Source organism: Cupressus sempervirens, chromosome 1 (genome assembly GCF_028749045.1).
Source record: "Cupressus sempervirens isolate cs-2001-9-10 chromosome 1, ASM2874904v1, whole genome shotgun sequence".
NCBI lineage: Eukaryota > Viridiplantae > Streptophyta > Pinopsida > Cupressales > Cupressaceae > Cupressus > Cupressus sempervirens.
Window position 1 is genome coordinate 402,369,433 of NC_143118.1, and position 22,831 is coordinate 402,392,263.

Consider the following 22,831-nt stretch of genomic DNA (forward strand, 5'->3'; position numbering starts at 1 on the left):
AAATCATCTGTAGTAACTGCATAACCCTACAAATCCTCTAAGTTGAGTTAGGGATTTGGGCCTTTGGCAATGCTTGATGACACTAATTTTTTCTTCATCTATACTTACACCCTTGACATTGATTTTGTGTCCTAAATATAGGATTTCCTCCAGTCCAAATTCACATTTTGAAAACTTCACATATAGAGATTCTTCTTCCAAAATCTTCAAAACCTCCTTAATATGGCTAAGGTGTTGTTTCCAAGTTTTACTGTAGATGAGTATATTGTCAAAAAATATGAGTAAGAATTTTCTCAACTATTGTCTAAAAATATGATTCATACATGATTGAAAAGTCTCTGGAGCATTAGTGAGACCAAAAGGGAGGACGAGAAATTCAAAGCGTCTATAATGGCATTTGAAAGCTGTCTTAGGTATATCCTCTTTCCTCATTTTTATTTGATGGTAATCAGAGCGTAGATCATTTTTTGAAAAATAACATGCGTCATGCAATTCATCCATTAATTCGTCAATTCTGGGAATAGAATACCTATTTTTTATTGTTTTCTTATTTAAAGCATGATAATCGATGCACATCCTCATGGTACTATCTTTCTTTTTTACTAATACTACTAAGGACGCAAATGGACTACTGCTAGGTTGGATATATCCCATGTCTAGGAGTTCTTTGATAGTCTTCTCTATTTCTTCCTTGTATTTTCGAGGGTGTCTGTAGGGAGTGGTTATTATTGGTTTTGCCCCTTCTAGTTCTATGGGATGTTCAAAACCTCTTTTGGGAGGAAGCCCGAGAGGAATCTCTTCAAACACCTTTTGATGTTTATTCAAAATAGGTTGGATATCCATGTGGATAATTTTTCTTTGTGCAACTGACTTATCTAATATCATGCATTGTGCCATCCATTCGCCTTGGTTGTGACTTAGTATTTTTTCCATATTTTTGCAAGTGACTATTTTTGGGGAGCCATCAGGTAATCCCTTTGGTGTAATTTCTTGCCTATTGTGAGTGAAGCAAATTTCTGGGTTAGGACCATCCATAATGAATCTTCCTAACGAATTTATCCAAGGCATTCCTAGGATGATATCATTCTGAATATTTGCCACATAAAAGTTTCTTTTAATTGTGTACCCTCCAAGGGTGACCTCTAGGTTGGGTACAATCTTGGTACATTGTTCGATAATTCCATTCCCAAAAGCTACTTTAAATCCATTGAATTCTTTTGTGTGTGTTTTCCTTCTGGATACAATGTGTTTACTAATGAAATCATGCAAGGCCCCCGTGTACACCAAGGCAATTATTCTTTGCCGTTTAATGTTGCCCTTGATTCGAAAGGTTCTATTCTCATTCCCTTTTGAGATCACTACTAATATTCCTTGTTCATTTTCATTCGTCTTTATTTTCTTGTTAGATTTCTCATCTTTGCATACTTCATCTATTTGGTTCAACGTCCTTTGTTACAACGATGATCGCAATCCCACTGTTCTTTATATTTAAAATAAAGATTTTTTTGGTGTAATTCTTCTCTTTTCTGGCATTTGTGTTCTCCGCTCCAGGGTTTATTACAAATAAAGCATAACTTTTCTCTATTATCTTTCCTAGGTCCATAATTTTGATAGGGTGATTTTGATGGGAAATTCCTAGGTCTTTCCTTAGGTGTGTTCGATTCAATTTTCTTGGCTTTCCGAACAGCCTGTTGAAGGGATTGAGGTATAAAGGGTTTTACTTGGGTTTTAATGGATTCTTTTAGGCCTTCTATGAAGATGTGTGTGAGTTGTCCTTGAGATAAGTTAGGGACCATTATATTTAGATCTTGAAATTTATTGGCAATTCTTCTATTGTCCCTATTTGTTTGAGATGAGTAAGTTCTTGGTAATACCATTTGGGATCTCTCAAATTGAATCTATTCATCAATTTTTGGGTAAACTCACTATAGGATGTGGTCTTTGTAAGTCCTAAGGAATTTGGCCACGATGCCACCATTTGTGGGTTGATTCTTTTAAATGTAATATAGCAAATTTGATAGCATCTTTTTCTGTCATTGGACTATAGGATAGATATGTATCTAACTTTTGGACCCAAGCTTGAGCAGTTTCTTCCTCAGATCCATCGAAACATGGTAGTTTAACCTTGTTTATTTTTCCTTGAAGGTCTTTATCTACATGATGTTTCTTGTTCATTTCTAAGAGTTTAGATTCGCAGTATTCTTTAAAAGAAATAAGTTGTCAAAGGTTAGCATCCAAGTTAGCATATATTTGTCCGATTTCTTCCATGTTATACGTAGAGACTTCCTCCTCTCTCATAGGTTCTTCTCTAGGAATAAATGTTGGGAAGGTTTCTTGCGGGACTGAAAAATGGAGACAAGGAGTGCGATAGAGTGTCATGCCTTGAACCCCTCGCCTCGGGCGGTGTTCCTCAAAAGGATTCGAGCGAGCCCCTGTAGTGGCTGCCCAATCAATAAAAAGACTACCTTGAAGCAGCTCGAACCGATCACTGATAACCTGGAACCCCTTGAATAGTAGGGGGCCGGCTGGGGGTGAAAGCAACAACACTAGTAGAAGTAGAAGCACAGGTGCATGTGTACCTATGGGTGGGTAGATTTACCCTTCAAATAGCGTAAAACCGGTTATATGGCCCAAAATCTCTATTGGCAAGGCCCTTGCCCATCCCATAGTTGGTTGGGTCTTTAAGGGTAGCCAGGTATACAGGTTACGAAATAGGTGGGTATACATGTTACGAAATAGGTGGTAACCTAAAGCTCATTTTGCACATGAGCAAAGTGGTGATCTCTTTGTAGGTTGGGTCTTTCATTTTAATTATTATTGTTGCTTAATTTCTGTATAGTTTCGAGTATAATTCAATTAGAATTCTTAGTTCTTTCAAATCTTTCATTAGTTTGTTCTATAAAGTTACTTAATTCCTGAGCTATTTGTTTGGACATAGTTTATGTGGTCCACTTCTCACAGAATGGCAGGATTTTTGCTCTGATACCATTGTAATGTTCCTATTTAGTAGTGTTAGTTGATTCAGCTTGACCTGCACATAGAAGCTTGTTAGAAACACAATAATATTAATAATCCTATCCTTCTACCCTCTAAGCTAACCCCAATCTTAAGGACGTCCCCAAGTCAAGTTCCCTAGCTCATAGCTACCTCACCGTCTTCTCGGGAGTGCACCCCTTAAGATTCTTCTTGGACAGGCATCCTCTATCCAAGGCTACTCACATATGCATATGTTGAAAACATTAGAATATTCTGGCTTATCGATTATCGGCCATGGCGGACAATGGAAATCTTAATATCTCCATGCTCCATGCTTTGATATTGATTCTCGGCTATGGCGGACAATGGAGATCTTAATATCTCTCATGCTCGATGCTTCAAGTTTCATTGATATTCATGGATATAAGTAATATGTTCACAATAAATTAATAAATCTTTTCTTGTATTCACATTTGCTATAATCATAAGTTATTGCTTACATGTATACTCTCCATAATATTCACACATCAACATAAAAGATAATTTACACTTTAATTCAGAATCTATATTTTAACTAATAATCATAATTCTATGACTTGTAATTATATTGCAATGATCATACAGTTCCAAGCAATGACCAGATGTCCTTGTATAATTTACCATTGCTCGATGGTCTTCCCTTAAACGTGGGTAAGACGTGGGCCGAAATACATCCACAACGTCCCCGTCATGCCTCTGCATGCGGTTTAACATCTGTGATGTGATCGACTGTCCTCCCATTACTGCTTCTGCACACAGTCAACGTCTATGATGTGATCGACTGTTCCTGGTTTGGTCGTGCATCCTCGTGGGGATGTGGTCCAAGTGTCCTATTCTCTTCCCTTCTTTCGATCCTCTTTGTCTTTGTTGCATCCTTATTTTATATGTGCATGAGGGGTTGTGACCCACTTGGGTCTTTAATTATTGGTGGGTCCCCCTTTTTAATACAAGGTTTATATTCGATTTATTAAAATAATGTTTATTTTCTTGTTATTAATCATTATGGTTAAACCATAATCTTATTATTTACAGTAATGACTAAATCACTAAATCGTAGTTAATAATTTCCTTATTAGTTTAATTTTATAATTTGAGCAATTTTAATAAATGAGTAATTTTATCGCCATGATGATAAGAAAAAATCTTTTGTTTAATCATTATTAATTGTATTTACGTAATATTTTGTTTTAGCTAAGGTCCATTGCACCATAGATGGAAAACTCGCAGATTACTCGGCGAGTATTTAAGCTGGGCGAGTAAATCCCAGAAAAACTCGCAGGAATAAAAACTCGGCTGTTGGGAAAAAAATCGGCAATTTTTTTTTAAAAACTCGGCTGCATTGTTTGATGCCAAGAACTATTTACTATTTTGCTTCCTGCCATGAGCATTCCGCATGAGAATGCAATTTTGTACGCATTGTGCATTTATATATACCTAAACTCTGCTTGTTTCTTTTGTATTCTCTTTAATTAACTTATTAGATGCATCTTCTCATTAAATTTTGCAAAATAAATGTATTTTTAATTAAATTTCAGCGGTTTTTTTAAGTTCCCGAGTTTTCCCGAGTTTTTTTTTTAAATCGCCGAGTTTTTCCCGATTAAACTTTTGGGGGGCTTGGCGAGTTTTTGCCTTTGGCGAGTTTTCCAACTATGCATTGCACTGCAATCTACCACCGGGTCTCTATGAGAGTCTGCGATCTGAATTGTGGGCCTTGTGAGTGCTGAAACTAAGTTGATCTGCTACAAATCTCTCTTTATTATCTGTCAACAGCCCTGTCAAAGAACAAATGCATGGAGATCAAACCAACAGGCTGGATGATTCGTCCTGACCTCAAAATGACCCCACATTCCCTCTTTTATTTGCCTGCTCATCTCTTCTTTCGTTGCGATGCACTGACCTCTTCTTGCAAACAACTTGTGAGCCCCATTGTTTGATTCACTATTCCTGATCGACGTATCTAAATCATATCGGCCACTTCCTTTCAGATAACTGCTATTTGATTTCGATTTTGGTTACAAGGCAAAAACACTAAAACAGAGAGATAACTCTCCTGCATTCACAGATTTCATTTTCAACTGCCTTTGGAAGTTCAATGAGACTAATTTCATGGAGATGAAGTTTAATGATCTGGGTACCATGAAATTTGAACAAATTTAACAACTGCTCAACAGTGAGTGCATTGGTTGTTATAGAGTTTCTGTATCCTTTTTGTACCATGACACAACTCGTGAGCTCTCATGCCATGCATATCGCCACTTTCCCATATCAACTTATGAGACAAGAAGGAACCAAGCTCCAAGTCCTTCCTGAATAAACCTGTGGTCCACTAATTTAGCAGTGGCAAACTAAACATGCATTCTCTCCTGAAATTGCCATTTGTTATTCCTCATTTGTATATGCACAAAATTGATGATATCAAACAAGTTCCATCAGGATTCAAATCTAATCTTTGCAAATCTTGTCCAGGTCGGTTTTCTTTACATCCTGCTTACTTGACTCGATGTGGGAAGATTAAGATCGCAGGTGGTGTTGAGATCTGGCTGCCAGGTGTCTTCATGCATGATGGTATATTCCCAGAATATTTTCTGTGGTCTGCCTACAGAAGTCTGGTGAAACATTATGGCTATTTCAACGCCAAATTCCAAGTCCACGTGCAAGATAATGAAGAAATTCATTCCTCAACATTTTAGTCAAGTTTGAGCCTCTAAAGGCAATTCGATAAGCTCAGAACAGTGAACGGGTGTAACCCTGATCTGGTAGCAAGATAGATCTGCTTCCAATGAGTGAAGATCCAATCATGACCCATCAAATAGAGCACCAAATCATTTAAACTGACCATGGCCGATACCATGTTAGAATGATTAGATTTATTACAGATTTGAATTATATGTGTCTTTTAATTTTTCAGAATGCAATTCTTACAGATTTCTATATGTTACTTGCCGGTTGCAATATGAACTAGACAATAATCTCTCTTAAATATGGGAAGATATATCTTGTTTCAGATTTGAATTACCGAGTTCTGAATATGAGTATTGTGATCGATCTCCAGATTGCTTTGCACTAATATATTTCTGTACTTAGCATATCGATCAGATTTGAGTATGTAAACCCTTTGGCATGATGATGTTTTTGTAAGGTTATATCAAGGAAATGTGTAGTACATGGCCCCCAAAACAAGTTAGGATGCTTATTTACAGAAGTCCGTCCACTATCCCACAAGTAGCAATATTATTTGTAATAATTCACCACATATGTATGCCCATCCTTGGTCACAACCACATCAAATAGGGAAAAGTATGTCAATTTTAAATGTGTCAAAGTGCATCTAATGATCTTGCTCTGTCAATTTTAAATGTGTCAAAGTGCATCTAATGATCTTGCTCTCTAATGCTACAAGAAAATTGTTTAAGTTATGGTTCCTTCTATCTATTCACCTATTAGACATATGGTAATGCTTGTTCATGCCTAATTTTGACAATGTGGAGTAGTTCATTCATTTCATATTACATCTTTAGCATATCACATGTGAAGCTTTAGTATGAGCTGTGGTAATTAGGGCATCACTATTTGTCGATAATAAGACTTTGTATAATTGAATGCAGTGTTAGAATAGAATAATACTAGAACTTAGAAGTTCTCATTTATGTCCTTCCATGAACATTTTTCTTCAACCTTGTGGTATCCAAAGTTAGGTGAGATAAGAGTGTTGTACAAGTTGCAAGAAAATATCAGGTTTTTGAAAGAACAAGGTGGTGTTGATACATCTAAACAGTACTTCGATGGAGCATTAGAATGTGAATGTTATTCCTTGTCTATAGATCTAGCATCAATAGAGGATCTTGTGGATGATCAAACGGTTGTTGTCATCCTTTTTTTCTTTGTAGAAAGGCTTCAAGGGCCAGTAATGCATAGAGGTTTGCATCTAGAAATTAGCAGTTTTCATTCGTGCCCTTTCATGGACATGTTTTTTCAACCTTGTGTTGGCCAAAGTGAGGGGACATGAAGTGTTGTCAAAGGTGCAAAAAAACATTAGGCTTTTTGAAAGAACAAAGGGTTGTTGATATGATACTTTGTTGGAGCATTAGATCGTGTAAGTTTTTCTTTGTCTAGAGATTTAGCATCAATAGAGCATCTTGTGGATTGTTGAACAGTAATCTTTGTCCTTGCAACTTCTCTTTCTTCAAAAGCCTCAAGGAGCAGTAATGCATAGAGGTTCACATCATCAAGCCTTTTGTCAAAGCCTTAAGATTATGCCCTGCAACTTCATCAAATGGCATTTAACTTTTCAATATTCTTACCATACTTTCAGAAAAGTTACATCTCAAATTGTTCAAGCTGGGCATGTGTTTATATTAGGTTTATTCCAAAACTCTTCCCCACAGGATTATTAGCTCGAATTTCAGAACTGCGTGGGGTTTAGGGCTAGTAAAATACTTCAAAATCATAAAATTTTACATTAAAAATAAAACAATTTTATAAAATATAAAACCTTCAAAAATGTCCTTGTCCTAAAAATTAAAATGATTGGGTTGTAAACTATTAAGTTTTTAACTGTAAAACCTAACCTTTAGGGTTGAAATTTAAGGTATAAATTGAGATCTAAATCCAAATTCTAGAATTGTATACTTCAAAACTACAAAACTACAAAAATAACTGTTAATCTACCTTCTTTTTGTGGCTACTGCGTAGAAAGGTGGCATCAAAGGAAAATGATATGTCTTGGAGAAGAGCGTGTGCCCTAATTGTTTTGACAGATTGTGGCTTTGAAACTTTCAATTTCCAAATGTTTCGGTTTTGTTTTACTATTTAGTTTTTAAAATCTGAGTTAAAATATAATGCAGGACTTAAGGAAAAAATTCACGTGGCAAAACAAATAAGATTTGTAAGACCTCCAAAAATGTCAAATTGTAAAAGTGTGGTGCTATGAAATTGTCAAGCTCTAGAATAAAAGTTCACTGATTGCAAGATCTGAGGCGCAAGAAGTTATGTAAGTTTCTGGCAGGGAAATTTTGCAGAGAAACTGGCAAAATATCAGACATAACTTGATGTTTTACCACAATAAGTCAGAAACTTATTGCCCACAGATGCATATACACAGAGGCAGCCCAAAAAAGGGTAAAACATAACTGTATTGATCACATAAAAATAGTTTTGGAGGGGAGACTAGGGGTAGACTATTTCGATATTGTACTTGTTTTTGTTTATATTTTTACAAAGACAATCTTCTATTTTTAGTTTGCTGCAGAGTTCACACTATCAGACTATGCTACCAAGTACCAACCATTAGCATTCCACATGAGGATGCAATTTTGCTACCTATTTGCATATATATAGATATCAGCTTGTTTGGTTTGCTTACTCATTTACTGATTCATTAAATGCATATCCTTGTTGAATTTTGCAAAATAAAAATGCATTTCTAATTAAATTTAAGTAATTTTTAAACTTCTTTTTAAGTTTTGGACTTATCTCTGATATTTCCTGATATCTTTTTGTGTGGCCCTTGTTGCTAAGTTGCTAATAACGATATTCTGAACTATGGTTGAATTCATCAAGAACTACAAAATGTATGACCAATTTATTTTGTTTGTGGAGCAGATACTCTGCTGCAATGTGAAATTAGAGCTGTTATATTAATATTTATTGACTGATAATATTTATTGTTAGCTCATGAACAGAATATCTAGGGGTTAGTGTAATATCCCGAACAGGATATTTACTGGTATTACCTTTAAACAATACACTCAGAAATAAACCTTGCAGATAATTTCCGGCACATTCAAAGAAGCCAGTAGAAATTCCAATCAAATCACTTTTCTCTGGTATAACAATCAGATTCGGATGTAAGCAAAGATGGAACACAATGCTAGAATAAAACCAGAAGTTTCTCCAGATGAATACAGCCGTTATTTCACAATAACATTCAGAATATCAACATGCAACCATGAATTACAAACTGGTCTGATAAAACCAGAAACTCTTATAAATCCCTAAACAATGATATTGCCTTTTTCAACTGCAATATAACACCTGGCAACTAAACGTTATTGTATTATACAACAGCAATACAATAACCAATACATAGAAAACCAATCCTAAATACAGAATTCAACAACTGGATTGGAATGAAAGGATAAGAACCTATAAGCTCAATGAGACACCTGAAATGATATCTCCCTTGACAATGGGTTTTCGTCCACTGCCTGCCTGTACGAGGGGCTACGTCCTCACACTGGCTGAAAGCTGAAGCTTTCTGAAAACTCTCACAAGAGAGAACTGGAAATCTGAAATAATAATCTAAGCATAACGAATGAAAGGGTCTCTTCTCTTTTTATTCTTGCAGTTGTGACTCTTCGACTACCTTTCTGTCTATCTTTTCGTCTTAACTCTTCTTGTCCTCTTTTGCCCACTTGGAATAGCAATTTGACTTTTAATAAATGAAGTTTCAGTTCTCCTAGTAAATTTAATATTATAGTGATGACCCCCTTGATAATTCTAATGTCCCCAGAAAGGGACATTACAGTTAGAATGTATGTCCACTAGTCATTTGAGAGTAATGTAAAGGGCAAAAGACTGTTTGGAGATGCTTTAGGTGCTTAATTTTCTCTAAACTCCATTTGATTGATTTTTTAAAGTGAATTCCACATTTCTTTCATACAGTATGAGAGTGTGACGACAGATAAAGGTGGTGGTGGTGATGATGATAATTAAACACTATATGAGCAAATAATTTTATATATGCTTACCATATTATCTCTGATAAATTGCAATTGCTCATTCCAAAATGAACAAGTGCAGTCAGAGCTTTGCCAAAATGCACTTTTGGTGTGTTGGATTTCAATGTTTTACAACACTTACTCTAGTTCCTAATCAGAGATATACAGCTGTATACAGGAATTCTCATTATTTACTTCAAAAATTGAATGCCATCAGTACTTGCTAATTTATACCAATTGTGTTCAATGGGGTGTCACTAGTTGTTGGATTTTTCCCTCGAGTCTCTAAAGTTTCACATTTATAGATGAATCATGCATAGCTATATTTTTATCTGGTATGGATATTATCTCCAAATGCTGTGGAATCAAACTGAAATTAAAAACTATATATAAGGAGATGGTGATACTGGAGGCGCGAAAAACTAAAAAAAATGCAAATTATATGTAAATTCAGCAAAATAAATGTAGTCAGGAAATAGGTTTCGTAGACTAGGCCCAGGGTTGAGCAGTAGTGATGGGGGTCACTTTGGTTTGCTGTTGTTTTATTTTTTAGTAGGTACTACCATTCAAGTAACTGTACTGCACGGGAGATAAAGACTGAAGTGTCTTGGTATTGAGAGACATCTCACAGTTGAGTCATGCCTCAAGTCCTCACAGATGTCTCTCTCTATTTCAATGGTGTTTTCTTCATAAGGTAACCAGTTATAAGTAGCCTGTAGGATACTGAACAGCATTCATTTCTACATGGATGGTCATTATGATACTAGCCATTATTTGTTGGTTGTATTCATTGTAAATAATTGGCTTGGCCTAGTGTGTGGGGCATCTATTGCAGTTGTTTTGTTTGTTTTAAGTATATGCGTTCGATCTTATCTGTTACAATGTCTTACCCACATATTTCATTTTTAAGTGTTTGTACTTTGAGTCCAGCATACTGTGGTAGTAGGGAGACATTAATATGATCTTTTTCTTTCTTTCTAAAATGAATATTAAACTTATAGTTCTAACCGTTTCCTTACAAATTTTCAGTTTTTTTTTTTCCCTACAAATACCAGGCCAGAAATGAAAGGCCTTTTTTCCATTCTAATCATATTTTAGCTTTCACGTTAACTTTATTTTTCAAATAGGTCAATAACTACAGAATGCCTTGTTTCCTGTGCAGTATGCAAGAGCAAATGCTGTGGAAGCAAAAAACAACCTATTTGGTGTCCTTTTTGGCTATGTTTTGCATCAGCTCAAGAGCAAGTGCTTAACTGCTGGAAAGCCTATGCCTGTTGATGATGAAGTTCAAGCTATTGCAACAGTTCTTGCGCTTGCAGATGCACCAGAGGCCTTTGCTGTTGCACTCAAACTGGGATTGCGTGGTGTAGGGGAGGATTTGAAAAAGTCAATTGTTAAATCTTTGTCACGTGATGTTGCTAGTGGCCATCTTAATACAGAGGTGTGTTTTTGTTCTTGCAGTTATTCAAAGGCAAAAGTATCTACGAGAAATTCTTTTGTGAAGTTGAATCATTAGGATGATGTTTATTATGGGAAAGAAATTGTATTAGCCTTCAAAGTTCAAACCATTACCAAGTTCCAGGCCATTCAGTTTCTATCAAGTTCAGATGGTTGAATTAATAAGAAAACGTGTTAGATTTGCAGTTGAATAAGGTTAAAATCAACCAGTATCAGTTTTTCTTAAGTCCTGTTGATAACAGAATAGCTTTACCTTTTATCCTTTTTAATTGTTGGTTTATTGTTCTCCCCCCCTGAATAACAAACTTAAATCATTGCAGTTGTTGGAGGATATAGTGGAATCACTGGATTCTGTTGTATCATATCATGCCCATTTAGATGATGAGTTTTCTGAGATGCTCCAAATTACAATGGTGAATGAGTCTCATATCCACACCCAGGAGGGTCTGCAAGAGCAGAATACGACAGGGGATTCAGTTAGTGTTTCACAGGCTTGGACCACATTGGATTATCTTTTGCATTCTTCAAGGGCTATTTATCGTCAAAATGGTTACTTTTGGCTTGTTGAACTCCTATTTGCAGAAATAGTTAGAGAGAGCAATAGGATGAAATTTCAAAATTTGCAACAGCAATTTGGTCTTTTTGGAGGCACTGAGAGATCTGATTCAGATCATTTTGAGGAGCAAAGTTTATCTCGTGTCTCCTCATCTCTTCGGTTACTATCTGGACTCTTGAAGTCAAAACACAACTACATAAGATGGGGATTTATTCTAATTTTAGAAAGGCTTCTTCTTCGATGTCAGTTGTCAGTGTTGGATGTAAACAAAGCTCATGGTGAACCAGATGGGAGGGAATATGGGCGGGTTGGTACTAATGGTTTATATGCAGAAGAGAAAGCAAATGCAGTTATTGGTTTGATGAATGCAGCATTATCACAAATATTTCTTGCAAATGAGACTGACAGAATCATGATTTTGAAGGTATGGAAATATCTTAATGCTTTATCATTATATGTTTTAGCTAAAAAGGTTTACAAAATGAGTTGTTTATTGAGATTCAACAGGGAACAACACCCATCAACAGGTGATGATGCTCTCTACTCTTATAGATGGTTCTGTTTCAATTAGGTTCTAATCATGCAACTGAAGCCTACTGCCCACATTTAATATCCCAACTCTTGAATTGTCATATGCTTTGCTTTGGTTCTTTCTTGTTCTGTCATGTTGACTATATAATGATAGCTATCTAAGCCACTATTTGGACAGTGAAGTTTGGTGTTTCCAAATTGTCTCTAAACTTGTTTTCTTTAAAATATGTACTATGTTCTATTTTGATTTCTCCAATTTTCTTCTTTTCATATCAGTTGTATCAGAGTATTTTTCTGGTAATGTGATACGTCCTCATTAGCAATCTGTTCATGCCATATTGATATTATTAATTTGCATTGCTGTGTAGTGTGTTTATCTGGTCCTCATTGGATCATGTTAGACCAAGCTTAAACTAACTTTCATCTGCTTTTCATGCTCTTTAAAATTTCACAAAAAAGTCCAGAAGTTGTGTTCCTTCTGACTGAATATTTGGTCCAATTTTGAATGAAGTAAGGAATTTCATGGATGGTTAGCTAAGGAGAGGCTTTTGCCACTGATGCTGCTGTGATATTATAATTCACTGATATGAAGTTCTTAGCAAAATTAATCCCAGTTTAATTTTGGTTTCTTCTGACAGATGTGTGACCTGCTTTTTTCACAACTCTGTTTGAGGATATATCCATCAATGGTGCCATCTGTTCAGAATAATGCATATAATAGAGATAATACCAAATTTGGTAGTCTCACCAGTAGCAGTGATGTGTATGATAAGTCTGATAACCTGTTGTTCAGGACAGACCAAGGGGAAAGGAATTTTGGAGATAGTAGACAATTAAGCAGATCTGGATCTGGGTTTTTACAGTATGGTTACAAATTGACATCAATGGCAGCATTGCTGTTGAGAGGTTATGCTGCTGCTCCCAGGCAACTGGTAGCTTGTATTCCTACAGCTCTTTTGTATTGGCCACTTATTCAGTTGGCCGGGGCTGCTACAGATGATATTGCTTTAGGCATTGCTGTTGGTAGCAAGGGAAGAGGAAATTTTCCCGGTGGTGCTTCTGACATAAGGGGAGCACTTTTATTGCTACTAATTGGTAAATGTACTACAGATCAAACTGCATTTCAAGAAGTCGGAGGCGAAGAGTTTTTCAGGTATTACCTGCTACTTTGAAGGCCACTAAAAGTCTGCCTTGAGTGTTTAAAAAATTTGTTTAGGGATATATGTTTGTTGAACCTTCTAATTTAATGTTTATACTTTTATGAAATTCTATGCTCAATTTGTCTTATCCATTTTCCAGGTCTTTATTAGATGATACTGATGCAAGAGTTGCATATTACACTTCTGCATTTCTCTTGAAGGTGAGACCTCTATGTCACTTATTTTATCCTATTGCATTGAGATTTAATACTGAAGTCTAATTCTACTGCACAAACAATGTCTCCACTTGGAATTTTATACCAGCTGTTTGTTCTGCAATATTTTTTGTAGAGAATGATGACTGAAGAGCCTGAAAAGTATCAGTCTAAGCTTCATGATATTGTCTTCAAAGCTCAACAGGTACGTTTTGGAAATTTGACCTGAAATCTTTTAACATAATTATATTACTGTAATAATTTTATGTTCTAATGCATCTGTTCATATTTATGTCCTAATAAATTGATGGAGCCATTGAATTCTCTCTCTCTCTCTCTCTCTCTCACACACACACACACACACACACACACACACACACACACACAAATATATATAGTGTTTTAAGAATTCGTGGTGAGAATCATTTTTGGGTATGGGAAATTGTAAATTTCTGGTAGAAATGTTAATTTGCAGATGATCGTATTAAATGATCCATTTAATTTTTTGTTTCTTTCTTAAAAGTGTTTTCTGTTCATTTAGATACCATTTTTGCATAAGTAATTCTTATTTGTTTCTTGCGCCATCAGAGCAACAACGAGAAATTATTAGAGAATCCATATCTTCAGATGCGTGGAATACTTCAATTATCAAATGACTTAGGCAGCCAACTGTCGTTCCAGGAAAGTTAAGTGTTTCCAATCAGGCATCCTGGCCCTTTTTACTCACGAGGGAACTAGTTAGTTTGAGCTGGTATCTTTTGTGATTTGTACAATAGAATCTACCTGTTGACTATAGAGCTTGCCAAATTGGTGAGGAACATGCCAGCAGATAATAACCATTTACACGGCCAAATAACAATAAAATTGCATATTTCAAGGTAATCTAAGCAATTTTTTAATCTGAGAAGGATATTGCCTTTGCTGTTTTCCTCCATTTTTAAGCAGTTTGTTCAGCAATGCTTTTCAGATATCAAAGCTCCTAATTTATTGTTATCTTTCAGGCACAGAATAATTGCGTTTGTAGATTAACAGCTTAAAGGAAAGGCAATTGGATCAGTTTGAGTTAATTTCTTGATCTATCTTTGAAACATTGTTGAAGCCATAAAACAAGTTGCACAGTTTCATTCAGCAGGTATCCTCTACCTCTAAGTTACACTGTCTAATATTTACTGCTTTAAATGTAAATTGTTATTCTGTTGGATTGGGTAAGTTGAATTCTATAAAGCAATACCAGTTTTGGCCTTTGCAACCGTTCAATTTTTGAATTTCCATTTTGTGTATTAGATATTTAAACACACACAATCGATGGAGAGTAAATGCACAATGGCTTACTTTGTTGATGTGCAAGAAGGTTGACGATGGAGGGATGTAATGTATGTTGCAAGGTTTTTGGTCCTGGCCTGTGTTTAATTTTCATAGTAATAAACGATAAATGCAAGAACATACTCAGGCACACATGGTTTCTTCTCAATTTGGATTTTCTCTGTGCAAGATGTGAACAAGGAAAATTATCATTTTCTCCCCATATACAATTCTGAAATTAACTTCGAGGAAATTCATTAACGGAATTCATTTTCAGTAAATTATATTAGAGTATTTCCTGCTTGCTTGACAACATGACATGAATCAGTTTGCTTAAGCATATAGCATTTTTTCAAATTTTAAAATGTTGCAATAAAGTTTTGCCCATTGTAATAGGTTTGTTCTCAGTGGCATGGCACCATAGTATTTTGGAACATGTTTGTGATTTGTACACAATTCCAGTACAGGCAGAATGGATGACAATCAAGTGAACAGATTATCGAGGGGAATCAACCTTTGATTGTTATTGGCAGAACAAAGTTCCACATAATAAAGGAAGCGATTGGCATGTTTTAATAGCATCTCTTTCTGGTAGATAGCTCTGCAATACAATTTTCCAGCTTTAAGAAGTTCAAATGGCTGGTTGGTTCAATGACATAAGCAGGTTGTGATACTAGTTAAATTGTATTTATACAAATTTTCTAATGCAGTAAGAGTCAAAGTGTACCAGTTCAGTATTCCTGATGCCATCATTTATCATACTGAGAGTTGTACAAATATCTATCTGCGGTGGGTCTCATTTTTGCAATATTGTACAGTCGATTTATTTCATCATTTTTTAAAGAAAAACAATAATCCTGCTCGAGTTGCTCCTGCAATATGCTATGCCTATGTAATAAGGCTCAGGAGCACGGGCATAAGATTTTGGCATCTTATCTCTGTAATTTTATTTCTTGCCTATCTTTTAAGTGTGGACTTTCTCTTATATTGATTTCATTCTGAATGTGTGATGCACACAAGGCAAAGGTTTTTGGATTCAGTTTTTAAAAGGTTTCTTACATTATTTTATTTTACTATGGTTTGCCATAGTGTGGATTCAGTTTTTTAAAGGTTTCTTACATTATTTTATTTTACTATGTTTTGCCATAGTGCATCACTGATAATTTGCCATTTACCACTGATGTTGACACTACTACTATAGGGAAAAGTTTATTCCCAAAATTTAATGACATTTAATCCATATGTGCAGTTTCATCATTGGAAATAATTGAGAGCATTAATTTTGATACATTCCCCTTGGCTATGATAGTAGTGAATGAGATTTATGTAACTGGAAATCAACAATGACCACCAACTATAGTGTGAGAAATAACATGCAAACGACAACCTAAATTTACAATAGCATGCTTTTTTGACCAGGAATGATGATGATAGATTTTTGTGTCAACAATCATTTTTCATTTTTTGAAAGCACAGGTGATGTTTTATTTCTTGTAAATAAATTAATCTGAGCAGATAGGTACTATGAATCCCAGCAGAATATTTATTTTGGAAAAGAATTTTGAAACAACTTATAATTTTTTGCCAGAGACCAGCTAGTCATCAGACATATCTCTTTGAGCTTTGTCCAAGGTTGTTTCAAATGGAAGTGTGACAGTTATGCAGAAAGGTGAAATTACGTAGAAACATATTTAGAAAACAAATTGGGCACAGCTTTCCAGAAAATTAAATAATAAAAGAGAGAATTTACCATTTTTAAAAACAATCCTGGTCATCTAAACGCTACATAATAACCTTTAACTTCTGAAGTTCAATTATTAATTTAAGATTTCACTGGCAACTCCTTTTTATAATTTATTGCCAATTTAATAAGTCATTAAAAAGAAAATTTAAAAAATATATATGTAAGGCTCTAAACTTGACCAATTTACTCGGATTAAATATATAAAAGGTTGTTTTAGTCACTATAAGCTTGATCAATTTTGTTCGATAAATGCCTTACTGAATATGGGAACATTATTTACGTTATAGTTTACGATCTAGTTCTATAATCTTTACTAGTTTTACAAGGAAGTGTTCATCGTGGTAAAAGAATTAAGCAGAAAATTGAAAGAAGTTACGCTAGAGCTATGATGTAGTACGTTTGATGGCTTCGTTTATATATATCTGTGAAAAAAGATGATACCAGATTATATAAATGTTACAGGAGAATCGGCGCCTAGAAGGCTATTGGAAGTTCTTTTAACCGTTGGGCAAATGGAAACATTTGACGGTATATTGTTTTTCTAGATCTGGTTAGCATAGTTTTGCTTTTATCAACGTTGACTACCGATCTTGATCTGTAAAATATTTGAACTCTACACGATGAATAATAATTATTATATTTGACATTTAAAAAATCGATATCAAATGTGTTGCGAGGCAGTAGATTTTAAAACATAAATAATGATATTTTTGTTTTCTTTATTTTTAATTTTTGTTAATATGTAGTTTTATTTATTTATTATCATAAAAGGCAAAAGCTTGAATTTTTTTGTTAATATATCAAAATAAAAGCACATTCTCTATCTGGCTCAGTGTGAGCATCGATAGAAAACAACGAAGTTAAAAAAACTTCCGAGTTTGGATTACAGAATCAATTAACTTATATTTTTGCTTTGGACAAGTGGTCAAATCAATTGACATTCCATAGAATTCAGAATGCAAACAAATGGAACCATGGTTATATTGTAATCATGGAATATGATGCTTGAAGCTAGCTTTAATCCCCCAAAATATTAGAATTGATCATAGATTGAATAGTAATCTATACAAAATCTAATGCATAATTGCTTAGCAACATAATCAAGTCATATAAATGCCTATGGATCACGACAAGGACACAATCTAATAGATAAACTAGTAAGTCACAGAAAATTCAAATTCAAATTCTCGTCATTGAATTGAATATTTCATGTTTCTAACATATAACTCTCGTTTATATTAATTTTGAAGAATTTCCTTAAACTTCATGACCATAAAGCATGAGAGTTCAATCTTTTACCAATGGGTCATAAATAAATGAGAATCAAACATGCATGTCAATGGTTTATAGATATTTGTACATTCCCCGTAATCCTAATTTGCTAATTCTACAATGGAGGCACACAAATACATATAAACCAATAGCTATGATCCCTTTCGTTTATGTTTAAATTAGAAAACACCATTCAACGATATTATGGAAAATTAATCAAAGAACTCACAAAATTACAAAGCAACCTTAGTTTGAAATCCTAATTTGCTTAGGTTTGCAGAGCCTTGATTTTCCACATTCTTCACTTCAGAGTGTAGAGAATTTAAATACTTAAATTTCAAGACTTCTTCCTTTATACTGTTAAGATAGGTTATAATATTTCTACAATTATCATGTTATTCTCATAATCATAGTAGAACAACTTCTAAAAGTGAAATAATTCTAAAAGTAGATTCAGTTTTAACTAGAATTTTCATGATCAAAACATATAATTGTTATAAGTAAAGATTCATCAATATCATGAGTAAAAGATAATAATGGAAATGTTTATCTATTTCTATAAAACTATTTTTAATATATCAGTTCCACAAATTTTGAAATTTTGTTATTTGCCAAAAGTATTTCATACCACTCTATCTGTTGTAGTTTCAAAATTAAAAAAAAGATATAAAACGACAAGTTCCTCAGATAGGTTTCACAAATTATACAACACTACACAATATCATTCTAAGGTATGCCCATCGAAACCCAAAAAAAGAGATTTGGGATAAGGGAACTACCATAACTAATAAAGGGGATGACTTCCCTCAAATCTTCAATGGTGTTTACTAAGGCCACATCCAGAAGGATGCCTTCTTCTTTGAAGTAAACCTTCGACCACTTTGCATCCAAAGAGGCGAGAATTTGAAAAATTGTCATTAGAAACTTCATACTTTTCTCAATGATTACTCGTTGCAACTAGAAATCGTAATTGTGTGGTTCTTTGGATAAGATCTAAGGAAATTTATAGTTTCCATAATATTTTTGCAATCCATAACAAAAAATAAAAATAAAACAATGCTCCTTACAGATTGACACAACATTAGCTGAAATCATAGGCATCTATTTGCAGCAACCCCATTTCTTCCTCCCCTCCTACTACTCTCTCCGGCATAGAGAAGCTAGTCCAGACTAAGTTAGCAGATGAAAGGGTGATTCGTGCTCGTGAGCTAGACTTGAGGGTCCACGGTCTTCCTCTTCCTTGCCCCAAGCCTCTTGCAACAGGCTACTCCTTAAAGACTCACTGGATATCATTGATATCTCACTTGATTGTGCTTTGGTTGGGCATGACAATACCCTCTTTATTAGGTTCCGTTCACTTGCTGACCGCCTTCAGATTCTTGAGGCAAAGAGGAAACTCTTCTCTATCTTGATGGGGATCTCACAAGATCGCAGGTGGCATAACTTAAGGAGGCTCAAGCTCTTGTTGTGGCTGCTAGACATGAGGGTAAATAGGCAGTGATTAGAAATCTCAAGGCTGTGATTCGAGACACTTTCCTTGCTGGTTGGGAGTCGAGATCGAAGTAGGTTCTAAATGCTATAGACATTTTTTTGGTGGCAGCGCTTTTGCCGTTCTTTCTTTCTCTTCTCCTCTCTCCATCTCTTTCTTTCTTTCTTTCTTGAGCTGTGGGGAAATAACTCTAGGTCATCGTGAGCCCTTGTGTGCAGGTCGTCGCCGTGAGCTGTGAGCCCTTCTGGTTACCGTGGTCATGGCTTGTGTGCCTATGTGCCCTTCTGGTTGCCCTCTACCGTGGCCTGTGTCCTTCCACTGTAGGTCATGGCCTGTCATCTCCATCCATTGTAGGTCATCAATCCACACTTTGACAACAAATTTTGACATTGCTCACTCTTCGATTGGTCTCCTTTGCCATGAGCCAAGTTCTGCCATGCCCTCTTTGCAATTGGTCTCCTTTGCCATGAGCCGAGTTCTGAACCAATTTTGCCGTGGCCGTGGTTTGATTGGGAGTAGGCATTGCTGCTTTGACTCCACTCCTCAATCACTCCTTCCACGTCTTCTGTTAGATGCTTTACCATAGGGAAGTCTTCAAGAACTAGTTTGGTGCCAATGTCTTCATACAAGTTTCAACTATTTGACGGATTGTGCATCACATAGCTATCTATAAACTGTTTGACAAAATGCATGGTTTGTGGTAAGGTTGTGGGCTTCTAGGGGCACCTTCTTTTATAAGCTATGGCATCCTTACTTGATCCAATTGCACTCTAGCAGCTTGTTGATTGCTTGGCTACAATGGAGTTTGCTAATGTTGTCCTACAAAGTTTTGTTGCTCAATCCACTTCACTCTATGTTTAAATTGCAAAACAGTTGGCTTTGTTGGAATTCGAGAACCATACTCTATGAGATACTGTGCAATCTCTAGTTGCTGAAAATATAGGCCTCAAGGCTAATCTATAATTTGCTACCATGCAGCTTAGGGAGTTAAGACACTATCAAGGAGAAACAATTAGAGATCGTGGATAGGCATTCTTCATTGTTAACAGAGACTGAATTAAAAGTGAAGTCTTAGGCTTCTTTATGCAGTTCTACAACTGAGGCTCTCCTTTCAAGTATTGAGAAGTTAGTTCAAGGGAAGATGGATGATGAGTGGGTTAGGCGGACCCGTGAACTATACCTATGAGTCTATGGTCTCTCCTCCATTGATGATCCCTCAACTGTTGGATACTCTTTCCTCAAGGATCAGCTGGACATTTCAGACGTCACTCTTGATAGGTGTTGGTTAGGCCCTGATGGTACTCTCTTCATCTAATTCCTCTCCCTCTCTAACAGGTTGTCGACTCTTAGAGAAAAGAAAAAAATATTCTCTTTCCCCTAAGATCTACCTAGACGAGGACCTCACCCGATCATAGGTGGTAGAACTCAAGCAAGCTCGTGTCCTCATTGTGGTAGCAAGACAAGAGGGTAAATATGCAGTCATCATAAATCTAAAAGTAGTAATCCGCGACACCTTTCCTACAGGTTGGGTTTCGAGGGCGGCCTCTAAGGCCAAACAACTAGCTCAACAGTAGTTGAGCACATGCTCTTTGTGTCTCAATTGCTAGAACGGTAATGGTATCCTCTGGTCTATGCCTGACTTACTTAATGATGCTATTGGTTTTGTCGACCTTTTTATTACAGAGACACATGAGAGCCCCATGCATTCTCTTCCCGATATTTCTGGCTATCAGTGGTTCTCCTCTTTTAGAGACAACGTCAGGTGCTCTGGTGGGGTTGCCTATCTTATTCGGGACCACCTTTTAGTAAAATTTTCTTGGTTCACTCCGATAGCTATGCCAGAGGTTCACTTCGATAGTTATGTGAGATTCATGTGGATTCACATTGATCAAGGAACCTTGTTCTATAGAGATACCTATTAGGACCTTCTTGAGTACATAACCAAATTCTCTGCCATGGGGGACATCATTATTTTGGGAGACTTTAACGCATGGACCAGAGACCTACAACCTCTTCTCCATGATCGCAGGTCTAATCCCATGTGTACGATTGCTTCTGATCCTGGTTCTATTGGTCTACTTTGGCTCTTCGAGGATTGTTAGGGGCCCTTCACTAGGTATGGTTGTAATTTGTTACAACTTTGTGAGTCTTTTGACTTAGTGATCTTGAATGGGCTCTCTTGTTTTTCTGGATCCAAACTCTTCACTTGTTGACCACATGGTGGTGGTGCTAGCATTGTTGACTATGTTCTCTCTACTGCCTCCTCCATCCCTCTCATTCGTCGCTTTACCATATCTCGCTTTCCTCTTGCTGACCATTCCCTCCATAGCATCACCCTTTCAAGGCCCTTGACATCTTCTCCCCCTTGCTTATCTGCTTCTTCTTGCCCCCCTCTTCCCTCCCTCCATATTCACACTTCTTTTCACTTCTCTGATGGTGAAGCGGAGCTCTTCATCCATCACCTCAGACGACTTCTTCCCCAGGACCCCTTCCTTGACTCCAGGGACGTCACCTCCATGTTGCACTCACTTGCATCTGTCTTATGGGAGTCTGCCCTTCTCTCTATTCCCCACTGCACCTCCTTGCTCACCCCTCGCCCCACTCGATGGTCTTGCCCCATGAACCAGTGGTTTGATGAGGACTGCAAATCCTTTCATCGCATGCTTCACTCTGTTCCATCCACTACTTCTCCCTCCTCTTCCTCTCAGTTGAGGCTCGACTATCGTCGCTTTCTTTGTCATAACAAACAAAAGTTCATTTTATTGCAATGTAAGTCTCTTTGTGCCATGTTCTTCTAGTCTCCAAAGCTCTTTTGGCGCACCATGTTTCCTCGCCACCCGCCCTCCCTCTACTTTGGACCTTCACTCCCTTGCCTCCCACACCTCCACTCTCTATGATATTCCTGGCCAACCCCCTCCATCTCATCCTCCCCTCCACCCATTATCACCTCTTCTCCTTTTCCCACATTTGTGAAGTAGTTAGAGTTATAAACAATAGTAGAACTCCAGATGAGGAAGGATTTCAAGCCAAAATTTTCAAGTTGGGTATCTTTGTCTTGGGTCCCTTTCTTACAGTGCTCTTTAATCCAGTGGTTTGTGTAAGCTTCCCCGACTCTTGGTCACGACATATTATCTATTCGATCCATAAATCTGGGTTGACTTATGACCTCGAAAAATTCAAGACCATCACGATTGGGTATACCTTTGCCAAACTCTATGTGACTGTGTTGAATGGTATCTTGTCTAGTGAGCTCGATCAACAACTTGTCGGGCTAGAGGTCAGGCCGGGTTTCATTCAGACTTTCAGACCACTAATCACATTTTGACTTTACGGGCCATCATTGAGGAGGCTCACCACTAGATGGCGAAAGTTTATTGCTACTTTGTTGACT

The 22,831-nt window shown here is 36.3% G+C and overlaps 1 protein-coding gene across 6 annotated transcripts in view; it reads left to right on the plus strand.

Moving 5' to 3' along the window:
• LOC149577994 (uncharacterized) overlaps positions 1-15,920 on the plus strand; it is a 167,376-nt gene extending 151,456 nt beyond the window's left edge. The window contains exons 12-20 of one of the 6 annotated variants that reach the window (XM_089827108.1): positions 10,897-11,175; positions 11,513-12,172; positions 12,918-13,432; positions 13,579-13,639; positions 13,770-13,838; positions 14,222-14,511; positions 14,635-14,765; positions 14,918-15,006; positions 15,332-15,920. In XM_089827108.1, the coding sequence (XP_089683234.1) occupies positions 10,897-11,175; positions 11,513-12,172; positions 12,918-13,432; positions 13,579-13,639; positions 13,770-13,838; positions 14,222-14,323 (1,686 nt within the window). In that variant the 3' untranslated portion in view covers positions 14,324-14,511; positions 14,635-14,765; positions 14,918-15,006; positions 15,332-15,920. The remainder of the gene's footprint in view (positions 1-10,896; positions 11,176-11,512; positions 12,173-12,917; positions 13,433-13,578; positions 13,640-13,769; positions 13,839-14,221; positions 14,512-14,634; positions 14,766-14,917; positions 15,007-15,331) is intronic. The other 5 variants (XM_089827127.1, XM_089827136.1, XM_089827099.1 and 2 more) reach the window with 5 other exon arrangements.
• The last annotated feature ends 6,911 nt before the right edge of the window (positions 15,921-22,831 follow it).